This window comes from Ips typographus, linkage group LG2 (genome assembly GCF_016097725.1).
Source record: "Ips typographus isolate SLU linkage group LG2, UJ_Ityp_2.0, whole genome shotgun sequence".
Lineage (NCBI taxonomy): Eukaryota > Metazoa > Arthropoda > Insecta > Coleoptera > Curculionidae > Ips > Ips typographus.
In genome coordinates, this window is record NC_138423.1 from 1,263,815 (window position 1) to 1,279,478 (window position 15,664).

General features: G+C 32.5%; 2 protein-coding genes across 8 annotated transcripts in view; one reads left to right on the top strand and one right to left on the bottom strand.

The window, feature by feature from the left end:
* LOC145725182 (putative phospholipid-transporting ATPase IIB) overlaps window positions 1-15,493 on the bottom strand; it is a 44,219-nt gene extending 28,726 nt beyond the window's left edge. For 2 of the 7 annotated variants that reach the window (XM_081973821.1, XM_081973817.1), the window contains exons 1-8: window positions 15,073-15,435; window positions 11,201-11,459; window positions 10,988-11,137; window positions 10,672-10,926; window positions 3,732-3,834; window positions 3,469-3,676; window positions 3,195-3,417; window positions 2,125-2,299 (exon numbers count right to left, since the gene is read on the bottom strand). In XM_081973821.1, coding sequence (XP_081829947.1) covers window positions 2,125-2,299; window positions 3,195-3,417; window positions 3,469-3,676; window positions 3,732-3,834; window positions 10,672-10,926; window positions 10,988-11,137; window positions 11,201-11,459; window positions 15,073-15,224 — 1,525 coding nt within the window. In that variant the 5' untranslated portion in view covers window positions 15,225-15,435. Of the gene's footprint in view, window positions 1-2,124; window positions 2,300-3,194; window positions 3,418-3,468; window positions 3,677-3,731; window positions 3,835-10,671; window positions 10,927-10,987; window positions 11,138-11,200; window positions 11,460-13,938; window positions 14,201-15,072 lie in introns of those variants that run through there. The other 5 variants (XM_081973818.1, XM_081973819.1, XM_081973820.1 and 2 more) reach the window with 5 other exon arrangements.
* Window positions 8,290-10,660, top strand: LOC145725196 (myb/SANT-like DNA-binding domain-containing protein 3). Its single transcript, XM_081973845.1, has 2 exons — window positions 8,290-9,516; window positions 9,831-10,660. Exons 1-2 carry the CDS (start codon window positions 8,926-8,928, stop codon window positions 10,098-10,100), a joined length of 861 nt encoding a protein of 286 aa, XP_081829971.1. The 5' UTR covers window positions 8,290-8,925; the 3' UTR covers window positions 10,101-10,660.
* Window positions 15,494-15,664: the final 171 nt, after the last annotated feature.

The window sequence follows — 15,664 nt, forward strand, 5'->3', positions numbered from 1 at the left end:
TAAAAGGCTTGTACAGGGTGGCCTAATTTGCTTGTTTTTATATGGAAACTGCCAAAACCATTAATGCCCGGTTTTAGAAAATTGAACGCCCTGTAGTGTATAACGCAAGTTTATTTGGATATTTTTTTTGTCGTCCCTGTAGAACGTTCGCACCAAATATGAGTATTTTACCTTTAGAAACAATGGCGATACAGACAATTTTCCATCATAGTAAAAACGCAAGTAATTTTGCTGAAAAAATTGATATATTAGAAAAAGTATTAGTTTTAGGTATATGACATTATTAACAAAAAAGTTTTAAAATTTCATATAGAATCTAAAAATGCTATGCTATTTTCTAACAGTAGGGGGTTCTCTTTAAAAAAACTAATATTTTATCAGCCACGACTTTATCAACCTGTATGTACAGGGTGCTGCATTTTCGATGGTTTTATGGGGTACAGAGAAAACGGTAATAGATAGAAAAAAAGTAGCATACGTGTTCTGATCTCTTTTTCTGAGCTGAGATGACTGGCGAAAAGTGGGCGGCGCAAACTTCTTTTGTTTGAAAGATACGGGGGGCTTTTGAAAATTGGTCGTTTTGGAACCCCCTCTGTATTTTATTTGCTATTAAAGTTATCAAAAAAGGAAAAACGGTTTCCGGTAGAAGTTTTGACGTAGAATCCAATGGCGTAGTCAGTTTTTTTCTATTACGTTTAATTTCTGACATATGACAGTAAGTTACATTTTTTTAAATGGAACACCCTATATATTTTTAGTTAATTTAATTCTGTTGATTTTTACTTTTTCAACGGTGTATTAAAACATATAAGTTTGTAAACGTTAATTTTGGTAATTAGAATAAAAGCGTTTCCTTAACAAAAAAGTGCTAAATATAATGTATAAAAATACCCACAGTCGAAACAAAATGTGGCTATGTTCTTATTAACATGTTACATGTCGTTTGTAAACTGTTTTTTCAACTTCTACCTTAAAAATAGTAGAAAATAGAAATGGCCACTTTTCTTATTAAAGTGACGGTAGAACTGTTGGTAATTTAGATTTTTAATAAGATTTATTAAAAATATTTAATTTTCTGATGTGTTAGTTTATATGATTTCCAATTTTGTTTGGTATTTTAGATATTGGCCTTTTTTTAGCTTAGCAAAGATCTTTTTTTAAAATAACAGGATTAACCTCTACAAACTTATATGTTGTAATACACCGTTGAAAAGGTAAAAATCAACAGAATTAAATAACGTAAAAATATATAGTATGTTCCATTTAAAAAAATGTAACTTACTGTCATATGTCAGAAACTAAACGGAATAGAAAAAAAACTGACTACGCCATTGGCTTCTACATGAAAACTACTACCGGGAACCGTTCTTCCTTTTTTGATAACTTTAAGAGCAACTGAAATACAGAAGAGGTTCAAAAATTAACAATTTTCGAAAACCCCCCGTATTTTTGAAACAAAAGATTTTGCATCTCAAAAAACCACTAATTACCAGATTTGAAACTAATACATGTCTAAAAACTCTGAAAATTTAAATGGGAACTAATAGTAAAAATCTCATAAAAAAGTAATCCCCTATTCTCTATGAAGAATTTTTCTATTTAACTTTCTATCTCTTCAAATAAAGTGGTGGTAGCCGAAAAAACAGTATTGGGACACCCTGTACATTAAAATTTAAAAAATCAATTTTTATTACAAACAATTTTTATGTCTTTTTATTGGCTTGATTTGATATCAGAATTATGTCATAGGATTTTGTACAGACCTTTTAAAAAGACCGTGTATATTTTTCTGATGGCTTTATGGTGTTACATTTATTGGTTGTATCATATTGTGTAAAATACTCTTTATAAACAAAAATAATGTTTGTATATGTATTAGGGTTCAGTATTAAGCAAATAACCTTACAGGCTTCAATTTTATAGTATTTCAAGAGTAAATTAAATTAATAATCATTAATCCGCCCTTAAAAAGCGAATTTCTATTATTACTTGGCAACGCGGCTAAGAAATTCACATAAGAGAAAAATCATTGTCAAAAATATACAGGGAGCAAAATGTCAAACTTCTATGGATAGAGTAGATCCAAAAAAGATCGTGAACCGAACGTTCCAGTGAAAAGAATACCTGAATCAATGGTGTCACTTTCGTAAGTCGGCGTCACGTTATGGCAGAGAGCCAAGGCTTGAACGGCATCTTTCACTCTGGTGGTTTCGGAACGTCTAAATTTAGTGGGAGCGCCACTTTTTAAAGTGGGACTTTCGCCGTTGTTTAAGTACGCCGTTCTTAGCACTGCAGTAACCTTAAAATTTTAAATAAAATAAAACTACTAGACAAATAAGGTAGAGCGACCTAAAATTTAAAGCTCAATATGAAATACTTTGAGAAAACCAAACAGGATACAAAAATGGATTTATGATATACGTTAAATTATGGAGAAGATATTCCTGCGTGCCAGTTTGCGAAATAAACTAGCTTATAGGAAAAAAACGTGAGCAGAAACTCTTCATAAACGTGAGCATAGTTTTACAGAAAATTGTACATTACTATAAATCTTACTACAAGTTTTTTTTTTTAAATATGAACGCTATCAGCTTAGCTTAGCCATCATTTTTTTGGAAGCTTGTGTTCTTTTACATTATTGCTATCCCTGCTACAATATTTAAGCAGCCATAGAAGAGTTTTTTTAAGAAAACCACAAAATGCCCTTTTCAATTGTATACAAGGTGCCTCTAACATGTGCGGGAAAAATGCTACTACACATTCTAGAGGCTTAAATAAGATGATCTAACTCAACTTACTTTAATCCAAAAGTGGATGATGTGGATTTGAGCAGCGGTTTTTGAGATATTCGGATTTAAAAAAATCGTTATATTTTACTTTTATAAATACGTTACGAAAAAGTAAAACCAATTTGTACTTGACACTCTGTACTGACACTGTATTTGTGACAACTTTTGGACCAAGGTAAGTTTGGTTAAATAATCTCAAGAATTTGTTGAAAAAAGTGTATTGGAACCTGAAACGATAAATCACCCAAATCGATAACACAAACCGAATTTTTTTTATGTTAAATTTTTGAAATCAAATTTCCGTTTTATTTTAGCCAGCAGTTTAGTAATTTCAATAAATGTGACAACAAAGGTGGTTGTGCCTGTTAAAACATCACTTTCCTGCTTTTTAGTCATAAAACCTACCTCTTCAAAACTATCACCAGCATAACAACCAGATCCCAAATGTAGCCGTTTCAGAACCATCGAGTTTTGCGTTAACGTTCCAGTTTTATCCGACAACAAATACGAAATTCTGCCCAATTCTTCAGGTATTGTGGTGCAACGCACCGCTGTACCTCTCATATGAGGATCTTTACCAATCGACCAGGAATAATACGATTTACCCATATCAAGATTCACCCTCAAACTGCAAATCACTTAATTACTTTAAAACAAACATAAATGAAATGCGACTGACCTGATCGGTATGATATATGAAAACAACAGAACAAAACGGAACAAATACCGATACCACGGACCGTTAAAACCCTTCAACACTATCATTAAAAATGCCAAACCCATTACAGCCACAAAAAGAAGCTTTGTTATGGTATTTACTTCTATGTCCAGAAGCCCCACTTTAGATCTAGGCTGGGAGTTGTTCATAACGGACCTGGTTTCTGGACCTAATATCAAGGAAACAGTTAAAAATGCCTAAAAGTTTTGTCTTAATCTAATTACCCGTGTAAATAACTACTCCAGTTGCTTGGCCAGAAGCTATAACACAATTTGTCCACAATGTATTTTCCAAGTCTAAACTTTCATCATTGTTCAAAGAGTCCAACTACAATTAAATGTTTTTATACTTACTTGCGCAGAAAAAAAAAAGAGAAAGAGGGCAATGGAGTAATAATACTTTTCAATTGAGACGTTGTGAATTAGAATCATCATCTAAAATCCATCACAATAATGTTATACAGGGTTATTCACGTTATTCGACACGGAAGATTGTGACTAAACTATTCACCTTCAAAAAAGTTTAAAACCTATTGGAGGTATCTTTAAACAATATTTTCAAGATGTACCGGTTGTCCCAAAGGCAGAAAAAGTATTAAAGTTGTATTTTTTTAAATGGAATATACAGTGCATTTTTTTTAACGCGCAACATAGGATTTTACGTGAATATTTCCCTCATATGTAAAATCTCCCATATGAGGAGAGGTGTTATCGAAAACTTACAGCGAATATTTCCCTCATGTGTTAAATGTCCCACATGAGCAGTGCATTTTCACCAGAATGACAGCGACAATTCCACTCATGTACAAAAAATGCCATATATACGTCATCAAAACACGGTTTGCTATCGGCTAATAAGGAAGGAAGAGAGTTTGCTGGCGGATAAAAAAATCGGATAAATTTTGCTGTTGATTTCATCGTTTCCACGGATTTTCACTACACTTCTATTGTTGCAATGTCTCACCTTAGGATTTTTGCTGGCACTGTCAATTTTGATGTTTGTTCGTTTTGTTTTGGTTATGGCTCGCTTCGGATCGGAGAAAATCAAAAGAACCAGAAAAATGTATTTCTGCCAGTACAAGGTAATCGCAGTCTTAATATATTATTGATTGTATTCATGGAATTGTCTTATCAAATACCATTCGAGCTCAGATTTTGAACAGGATAATTTTTCCGCTTGTCTTCTCAAACTTTCTTTATGGTACAAAACTCGACCTGTTTGGCAAAATCACTCGAGCTGCGCTCTCGTGATTTAGTTACAACAGGTCTCGTGCAGTTACACCAAAAAGAAAGTGTTCTAAGACAAGCACAAAAATTATCCGGCTAAATCTGAGCTCTTGTGGTATTGCCCCCGATAATTGCATTCTAAAGTGATAATTGCATTTCGATAATTGCACTGTACGTATCTATAACGACTGCATTGTTGTAGAGCCTATTGCTAGTATACTAATTGTTGTCTTTGCGCAGTTTTTTGACTTTTTATAACCAAACAATGTCAAACGCGATGTCAACAATAAATTAATGAACGGTTTGGAACTTGTTCATTGAGCTCCATTGAGCAATCTATAGTTGCAGCAAAACCAAAACATTTTCTTTATTCGGGAAATATTCCCCAAAATTACATTCGTGCCTTAAAAATGACCTGATAATTCTGCGTTCAAACTTGTTATCTTTGCAAACTGCATTCGGTCATTTTCATATTTTTTTCTAAAAAAGCCCTCCACCTTCGGTGTCGGGCTCTTTCGCCAAAAAAATATGAAAATAAACTCATGCAGTTAAGAGATAACAAGTTTTCAGGCAAAATTATCGGTAATTTTTATGCACTTGTGCAATTACCCCCGAATATTTCCCTCATGTGTTAAATGTCCCACATAAGCAGTGCATTTTCACCAGAATGACAGCGATAATTGCATTCTAAAGTGATAATTGCATTTCGATAATTGCACTGTACGTATCTATAACGACTGCATTGTTGTAGAGCCTATTGCTAGTACACTAATTGTTGTCCTTATAACCAAAAAATGTCAAACGCTATGTCAACAAAAATTAATAAACGGTTTGGAAGTTGCTCATTGAGCTCCATTGAGCAATCTACAGGGTAATTCAAATTCGACCCCCACCATTGGGATCTCGGAAACTATAAGAGATACGAGAAAGTTTAAATTGAGGCAAAGTTGCGCAATTTAAAGCTCAACCAAATGCAGTTTTAAAAATTTCGATTTTCCGAGTACTTCCAAAGATATCCGAAAAAAAATGAAAATTTGATTTTTTGTTTTTATTTATTTCTAATCTTATTTGAAGAGATATTCCAAAACTAAAAGCACCTTTTCATTGCCACTTTTTCTCAGCTATTCGATGATGGATTCAAATTTGCCACACGACGTTTCGATTTTTGGCAGCCATCATCAACTTTCTTTTTTCTTATGGGCGCCATATTGGATTTTTAGCCCACCAAATAGTACGTTTTATTCTGATTTTAGTGATGTATAATAACTTATGATTTGCTTCATAAATAACAAAATAATTCAATAAAAACTATTTTTACATTAGTTTTTGGCTTTGAGTTAATGGCCATTTTAAAAAATGTCATTATTTGACAGTACTTGTCAAACACGATAATTCGGACGATCATTAGAGCTTTTAGAGATTTTATCTTTGTTACCTTTGAGTGAATGAGACGTTTTATGAAGATTACTTGGTAGTACTTGTCACACGCAATTGGCCTGAACATACTTAGTCACAAAGGTGTACACGTGACTTAAACCGGTTTATTCACTCGAAGAGCTTAGGCCACTCGCTACGCTTGTGGACCTAGTGGTTCTTTTCGTGAATAAAAAATGGTTTAAGTCACTTGCTGTATAAATAACTATTAAATCACTCTGAATGACATTCGCCTATTTACAGATGTAAACAAACAAACATCAATGTTACATCTACGGGGCGCGGTGCAAATTTAATAGAACTGTAATTTTAGTTTTTCTTTTTAATATAAGAAGTCGAAATTTAATAAAATACTGTATAAGACACGTGACTTAAACCGGTTTATTCACTCGAATAAATATGAATGAATAAAAAATGGTTTGTCACTTACTGTATAAATAACTATAAACTTGCACTTAATATTATAAAAAATTGAAATTTGGCAAAAAATTAAGTTCCTAAAATCATGATCTTTCTCTTGGAAACATAAATAAGCCTTTTAAGTTAGAGATAATGCTAACAAATCTCTTTTTCTGATTAACCTAAATAGTTCAGCAATGCTTGTATAATAATAACATTTTCTGCGGGGGTTTCTTTTCTAGATACATTTTTAACTATGATTGACGCTCTAATGATCGTCCGAATTATCGTGTTTGACAAGTACTGTCAAATAATGACATTTTTTAAAACGGCTCATTAACTCAAAGCCCATAACTAAAGTAAAAATAGTTTTTATTGAATTATTTTGTTATTTATGAAGCAAATCATAAGTTATGATATATCACTAAAATCAGAATAAAACGTACTATTTGGTGGGCTAAAAATCCAATATGGCGCCCATAAGAAAAAAGAAAGTTGATGATGACTGACAGAAAACGAAACGTCGTGTGGCAAATTTGAATCCATCATCGAATAGCTAAGAAAAAGTGGCAATGAAAAGATGCTTTTAGTTTTGGGATATCTCTTCAAATAAGGTTAGAAATAAATAAAAACAAAAAATCAAATTTTCTGTTTTTTTCGGATACCTTCGGAAGTACTCGGAAAATCAAAATTTTTAAAACAGCATTTGGTTGAGCTTTAAATTGCGCAACTTTGCCCCAATTTAAACTTTCTCGTATCTCTTATGGTTTCTGAGATCCCAATGGTGAGAGTCGAATTTGAATTACCCTGTATAGTTGCAGCAAAACCAAAACATTTTATTTATTCGGGAAATATTCCCCAAAATTACATTCGTGCCTTAAAAATGACCTGATAATTTTGCGTTCAAACTTGTTATCTTTGCAAACTGCATTCGGTCATTTTCATATTTTTAAAATATGAAAATAAACTCATGCAGTTAAGAGATAACAAGTTTTCATGCAAAATTATCGGTAATTTTTATGCACTTGTGCAATTACCCCCGAATATTTCCCTCATGTGTTAAATGTCCCATATGAGCAGTGCATTTTCACCAGAATGACAGCGATAATTGCATTCTAAAGTGATAATTGCATTTCGATAATTGCACTGTACGTATCTATAACGACTGCATTGTTGTAGAGCCTATTGCTAGTACACTAATTGTTGTCTATGCGCATTTTTTTGACTTTTTATAACCAAAAAATGTCAAACGCGATGTCAACAAAAATTAATAAACGGTTTAGAACTTGCTCATTGAGCTCCATTGAGCAATCTATAGTTGCAGCAAAACCAAAACATTTTATTTATTCGGGAAATATTCCCCAAAATTACATTCGTGCCTTAAAAATGACCTGATAATTCTGCGTTCAAACTTGTTATCTTTGCAAACTGCATTCGGTCATTTTCATATTTTTTTCTAAAAAAGCGCTCCACCTTCGGTGTCGGGCTCTTTCGCCAAAAAAATATGAAAATAAACTCATGCAGTTAAGAGATAACAAGTTTTCATGCAAAATTATCGGTAATTTTTATGCACTTGTGCAATTACCCCCGATAATTTTCAAGCCCCTGTTAGACCATGTTATTTTAGAACTACAAGTATAAAACTTGACGGGTGGCTGTTTCGTACCCTGAAGCTTAAGTAAGTTTACCAATTCGGCTTAAAAAGTGCACTCAAAATTTGCAAAAAATCATCTTTTTTAGAAAAGATTTTATCTTTCCATACTCCCTGTATGTATGATAGGTGCTTATTGTTTTTGATACTGGCAGGGCAGGTAGCAGGTAAAATTTGCCGTAGAAAGTAAAACAGGGTGATCAAAATGCGAATATTAATTTATATCAAGAAAGTTAAAAGCAAAAGAAGTATTTTTATAAATGAATTGTTCAAAGTTTGAAGCCAAACAGTATCCCAATCATCAATCATAAAATGCTCTTTTGACATTCAAAAGATGTCGGGGCGTGATCCAGTAAAAATATGTCACTCTACCTGCTACCTATTTTTTCCGATGTCTCTAACAGCGGTTTGCACCACTACTCCTTAAATTCCAAACTTAGTAAAGTGACACTTATAGTTAAGGTTCACCTTAGTTCAAAGTTGATTTGCACAGGTGCTCCTTACTAGATTCTTAGCTAAGTTATAGTTTTATTCGGCAACGTCGCTTGAAATGTCATATATTTGGTGTTTTATTCTTTTAATGCTGTCAAACACGTCAGTTACAAACTTAACTTTAATACTTTATAGTCCTGTGTTTGATTTTTGATGTTTAGTTTTATTATTTCATTAGATTGTGATATTTGTGCTAAAAGCACCTAGAAAAACAATATGTCGGAAACAAATTCTGGTGCAAGAGAAGATCTTCGAAAAAGAGCGCCCAACTTTTCGATTCAGGAGAAATCCCTGCTACTGAATATTGTTAGTAACTATAAAAATATAAAAGAAAACAAAGAAACAAATAGTACAACATGGAGAGACAAAGATGTTGCATGGACCAAAATTGCATCTAATTTTAATTCACAAACTCGAGATCACATAAGAACTAAAGGACAATTGAAGAAAGTTTATGATAATCTTAAACAAGTAACCAGAAAAGAAGTCGCTGAAGAAAATCAAAAACTAAATAAAACTGGAGGAGGTTCTTTTACACCCAAAAATAATCCATTAAGGGAGCTGACTCTTGGACTCATAAACACAAAAACTGTGTTTGGAATTCCTTTTGAATTTGGTGGAGATTCTCAAAATGATGTCAGTGCTAACCAGACATTAGCTGGGGCAGAATTATGCCGAGACCAAAACACTCTTAGCGAGTTGAATGATGACCACCATTCATATAGTGTTAAAGAAAACATACCTCAATTGAATCCAAATAAAATAATTGTAAATGACAATGAAAATTTAGCAAGTGATATTTTGCTGGTGAGTACCTATTTTCAATTCAGTTCATATTGCTTATGTATATGCATATAGGTACAGGTGTGGAAATTTCTGGATTGGACATTGGTAATTGAATCAGAGAGAAACATTGATCAAGCACGCTGCTAACAAAGACAGGCTTGTCAGAAATTATCACTGTAAATAGTGAGCTTGACCAATGTTCCTTTCTTCTTATTGTTCAAGCACTTATGTCCATTCTGGTAATTTCTACATGTTTATATACATGCATATGTACAAGCGCACAACATTGCTATTATTGAGGTTATTTATAATATAGTTATATAACCTGTTTTTAGGAACCTACCACTTCAAAAGCATTTGTCGGTCATGTAAGTGAAGCAAAAACTCCATGCCTGAAAAGTACATGGACTAAAAGACGAAGGCCAACACATACGCAACCATCAGAATACATAGAAACAAATAAGGTAAAACGACAATGCTTAGAAGCTGAACTTATAAATATATTGGCACGAAGGGAGCATGAACAAAAGTTGTTTGAGCTACAAGAAGAAAAATTGAGACTGGAAATTGAAATTAAGAAAAAAGAACTTAGTGCAATGAAATAGTCAATTTGTGATATTTTTATTTCCTTTTATTAAAAGTAATAAATTCATATTATATAATGTTATCCATGTTTAACATATGTATATCTTCTTGGTGTTGGTTATGTTTGTCTAATGTTAATATACTACTTTATAGAAAAAATGTTTTTAACTGACATTGGATTGATATATTTTTATGAATGTCAATTAAAGAAAAAAAAAAACATTTTTTAAAAATGAAACCCCATATGTTGAAATGAATAAGATGGGGTTTTTTTTTAAGTTCCACTTAAGTCGGAGAATATCTACCACTTAAATAATCCGTTCCGTTGAATATCTTAAAGCCTTGCCGAATAACGTAAAGTTTAAGAAGCAGTGGCAAGTTGCAATAGAAACACAAAAATACGCAGCAGAGAAATCTCGACTAAAATTGACATAATCAGATTATCCAAACTGTATTTGCAAAATGCTTCTTTTCAGAAATAATACTAATAAAACTTATTTATTTAAAAAAATAAATAAAAACTACATATTCCCATCACAATCCCTCTTTCTCTTTTTAAAAGAATTTACAACATAAAAAAAAATTACTTACCCTACTGAAAGTACCAATAAAGGAATGAATATCTTTTTGCGGTTTTTCCGCATAAATGCTGGCGCTAATTTCAAATAACTGATGGTCATTAGCTAGTTTCTGCGTAGCAGGTACCGCAAGTCTTAATTTCCAATCAGTCTCACCATCAAGTTGATCGGTACGTACGAATACGGTACCGCTATTTTCAGAGGTGCGCAATAACACCAAATCGGCCGGCACCCTTTCGTCTTTATCGACAATTATTAAATCACCAACCTAAATACACCATGGCCGTTATACTTTTAAATTTTCAGTACACACAAGTGAACATTTTTACCTTTAATTTGTGGGCAGCCACTGTTTCAAAAGGTTTGTTCCTATCATTTAACAACCTTTTACACTTTTGATTGTTCACCTCCTGGTCGCGTTTGTGCCGTCTCAAATCGTCGATCGCTTCCCGACATATAGTGATAAACAGTACGAAACACTAAATAAACCAAACAGAATTATTAATCGACAAATTATTACTGGAACAACAAATGCTACATACAAGTGGACCCCAATAAGTGTACAAGTATCCAATCCGGATATCAGGAACAAATTGACTGGTTGCCATAATAAGAAAGTATAAGTTCAGGAAGAATTTAAACTGTTGAAATAGAACCATGGGCAAGAATGTTATGATGTTGTATTTCTGGTTTCTTATAGCGTTGGCGGGAAACTGACCGGGGGTCAGTTTTCCCAGGTTGATCGTCCTGGGTTTCAGTTCCTTTGGACCGCAACATCGTTTGAATAAGTTACACCAACAGCTGAAAATAAAATATTGTTTGAGATTTTATTTTTTTTTTATTAATAATTATAATTTGCCGTATTCAGACGTAACTAATAAAAATATAATAAAACTAAGAGAAGAACTAGTGGAAATTTCACTTTATTGCAAAACACACAGTGTAAAAAGTAGGAATTTTTCCTGTATCATAAAATGACAAAAAATCTTGAAGTGTCAAATCAAACATTTTTTGAATAAAGGTGAGTTTATAAGACTTTAACTAACAACTAATAATTAAGAACTAGCAACTAAAAACTAGAAATTAATAACTAGAACAATCATAACATTTATAAAACCAACTAAATTAACACGGACAGATGTCAAAAAGAAAAGAAATGACATTTGCTTTTATCATCTGGTAGGTTTGTTGGTTTGAATTGTTTCCATTGTTTGCCAGTTAGTCTTGAGATTTGTGCTTGTGGATATTTTCATTTTTTGTCTTGACTTAAATCCAGAGTATGTCAAGTAAGTATTCAACTCAGTTTAAGTTACTATACTGATTGAAGTAAGTAATGTAAATCGTGTATTTATAATGACATTTTTTAATTACCGCAGGTTCAAAGATTTGCATTTATTTACAATAAGCAAGATCCAGGCTTTAAAAATTAAGTCATGAAAGAGACGTGGGAAACCATTGGGGTATTCATGAGGATCCTAAGGTTTGCAAACAAAGGTGGACTGTCTTAAGGCATAAGTTTAACACTGTGAAGAGGAGTATCAAGAAAATCCCTTCTGGATAACCAAAACAAAAACGTCAAAAAGGAAAACGTGCCCGTGCCACTTTTTGTTTTTCAACTGACAATTAAACTAAGAAGTTAAAAGTTGAGCAACTCTTAGTTGTAGTTTTTAGTTCTTAATTGCTAATTTAGTTTTTATAAACCGATACTCATGATTCCTATATGTAAACTTTTTAGTTTTCTAATTGTTAGTTTAGTTGTTAATTTTTTTTTATACACTCAGCTTAACATGTTGTAACAGATATTTGTCAAATTCAACACTGGTTCAAACTTAGCACAAGCAGGTGTCCCTATTCAGATTTGTAGGATGGAGTACGATTTTTTACGCACTTTTTAAGGAAAAAGTGTTAATAAGTTTAACTGTTAATATGATAAGTCAGAAATGGTTGAAGTTAGGTATATAATGATAAAAAATTTAATATTCTTTTATTACAAACCATAATACATTGGTGGTTGCTTTTAAAAAAACAAACTTTTTGTTTTCTATACCCTGATTTTATGCATCTTTTGGGCACACTCAAAGAAAAAATTGTTTGTCAAACCCTGGGTCAAACACACTTGAGTGAAAAATGACATTTTTGGAATCCTCGTTAGATTTCCTATTCAATAACCTGAAAAAAACACTACAAGAGTTGGTACAGTCAGGGAGAAAAGCAGTAACAAAATTTGAACTGCCAGAAACACAGTTTGAAAGAACAGTCAGGGACAATTTGCCTGTAAAATCCAGGGAGTAAGAAAATTACTGTTTTAGGCACATTTTCTGAAACCTCATTAAATTTGCTATCCAATAACCTGAAAAACACACACACACACACACAAAAGAGGGGTCAAAGTTTCAACTGACAGAAACACAGTTTGAAATGATAGTCAGAAACAAAATTGCCAGTAAAACCCACTTGGAGTAAGAAAATGACTGTTTTAAGCACATTTTTGAAATCCTCATTTAATTTCCTATCCAATAACCTCAAAAAACCAAGGAAGAACCCTACAAAATTTGGTACAGCCAGGGAGAAAAACAGTGTCAAAATTTGAATTGCCTGACACAGTATTTGTAATTTACAATGGTCAAATTTTCTTGGTAAAGTAAAATATTTACTTTAACCATCACTAATTATTGTATGTCATTTCTACTGTTACTTTTGCCTATTTCTCCAACACCTCTTGGGTTTAAGGACTGGATGGCTTAGTTAGATTAAGTTTAGTTTAGACTATGGTACTTTGTACTAAATCTGTCACATTCAAATCCCAACTAGGCTTAAGCTGTCCTTGAAATTGAATTGCAAGTGCCCCAGAAATAAACATTACATAAATTCAAACTTTAAAACTATAGTCTTAACTTGAACAAAGAGACCAGACTGGTTCAGTATCAAAACAATAAGTATTAGAATCCCAGCAATGAGCAGAGTTATCTTGAGGTTATTTTAAGTTTAAGTGTTTAAGAATAGCTTTTAAATTTTTCTATTGCTATTTGCAGCATTGCAACACATAAAAGTTTAAGAGGATTAAATTGGTCATTATCAAATAAATGTATAAAATATCTCAACCCAGTAAGAAGTACTAAAAAGAGTCTAAACTTCTACAAACATAACAGTGCACCAAAATTACATTCAGAATTTTTTGTTGGTGATAATATTGACTCAAATGTTGATATGCCTGTACAAGTTGTGTAACTTTGTCCTAATAACAACCTAACAAAATAAGAGCGTAATTAATCGCATTTACCTAAATGGCGAAACGTTTTGCGACTTTGAAATCAAGGGAATGTCCTCCTTTGATGTTTTTGTTATGGTGCTCTGAGATTCCACATCCATTCTTATTTAAACTGAAACACTAGCAACAAACACTCCCGTCGATAAGTTTACATAGTTTTCGGCTAATTTACTGTCCGTTGATCACGTTAAGGCTAATTATTGTTGCAAAGAAAAACAGAAAAAACCTATTATTTCAGCAATACAGCAATAATAGGTAGGTGGAAATCGAAATGTCAACAAATAACAACCCGTTTTCCTTCAAAATGACTAAACCTATGATCGTTTTGAACGCCTACTTACTCTGTATCAAAACATAAATACTGAGTCACATGACTACTCTGTTGTGCACCTTCAATACAACCACGTGACCACTGCCCGATCTATTCCTGCTGCACTGAACGGCCTGAACAACGAAAGTGACGACTTTGACATTTCTTGAAGATCAATGAAATGGAAACTAACTAGAGACATTATTACCTTTTCTATGAACTATTTTCGAGGTTGAATGCAAGAAGCAAGTAATGCAAATATATAAATTGACTAGATACCCTTACTGGCCTGATGAAAAAACGGAAGGAAAAGAAAACATAAATGAACCTATTACATAAATATGATATAACTACTTTAATCTATTGTGGTGTATTTCCTACCAGCATAAATACCTAATTATCAAATTTATTATAGCATGATGACTAAATAATTATCTGATTATTTATTTTCAATTAAAACCACAATTTAACTTTCCAATTGATTTAGAAATTCTGGTTCAATGTAAAATTCTTAAATTTAGTCCATAATACTGTGCCTTCCTAATTCCAAAAACACCTTTAACTTATTTACATTATTGTTTTTTCTAAACTGGCTGAAAAGTACCAAAAATAAACTTCCTTCCCAGAAATCTTTATGCTGAATAATACTTTATTGATTTATTGATAGAAAACATGGTGCATTAAGTGCCAAGTAAACATATTGAAACTTTCAAACATCATAGACCCATTATTTTAGTTTTTCTCCTAGAAACTATGACACTTTTATTTATTGATTCACTCCTACTAATTATTACCAATATAAAGATAACTGTAAATACTGTAATCCCTATGCTTACCTGCATAAAACACATCCTACACTTCGTTTCCTTACTGGGTTACGATTATTTTTTGCTGTATGAACATCCATCTCGTAATTTCCATGACTGGAGTGGCCAAGAAGGAAATCAGTTTCTTCTTCTATATCGAAGTCCTGTAGCGGATATTCCATTCCAGACCCATATCCAGACCAAATTACCCCAGATTATACACTACAGACCACATAAATATCTGTGAATGTTAAGAATACACCTTTTGTTGAACTCTACACTAGAATATTTCAAGGTTTGCGGTGAATTTTACCAATGATTCATAGGAATAGTATTAACGATTTTCCAATTTTTCACCTACCTATAACAGTAAAACATAAATATTGGAAAAATTTAAATTATAAAAGTGACATTTTATAATTTATTTGACTTTTGACTTGTTTTTTTTTGGTGTGATAGATATTAGTTCGTACAGGTAACAGTTAGTAGTGGTAGGAATTATTAATTTCGACAATTATCACGTGACTGTTTATAGCATTTGTTATAACTGTATCATGTGAGTCATGTGACATACATACCCGATTTGTAGCTTAGAGCTCTAATGAAATGGTGATAAAAAATC

Coding starts and splice junctions, on each gene's coding strand:
- LOC145725196 (XM_081973845.1), top strand. CDS start 8,926: ATGTCGGAAACAAATTCTGGTGCAAGAGAAGATCTTCGAAAAAGAGCG. Junction 9,517..9,830: donor TAGCAAGTGATATTTTGCTG/GTGAGTACCTAT, acceptor ACCTGTTTTTAG/GAACCTACCACTTCAAAAGC.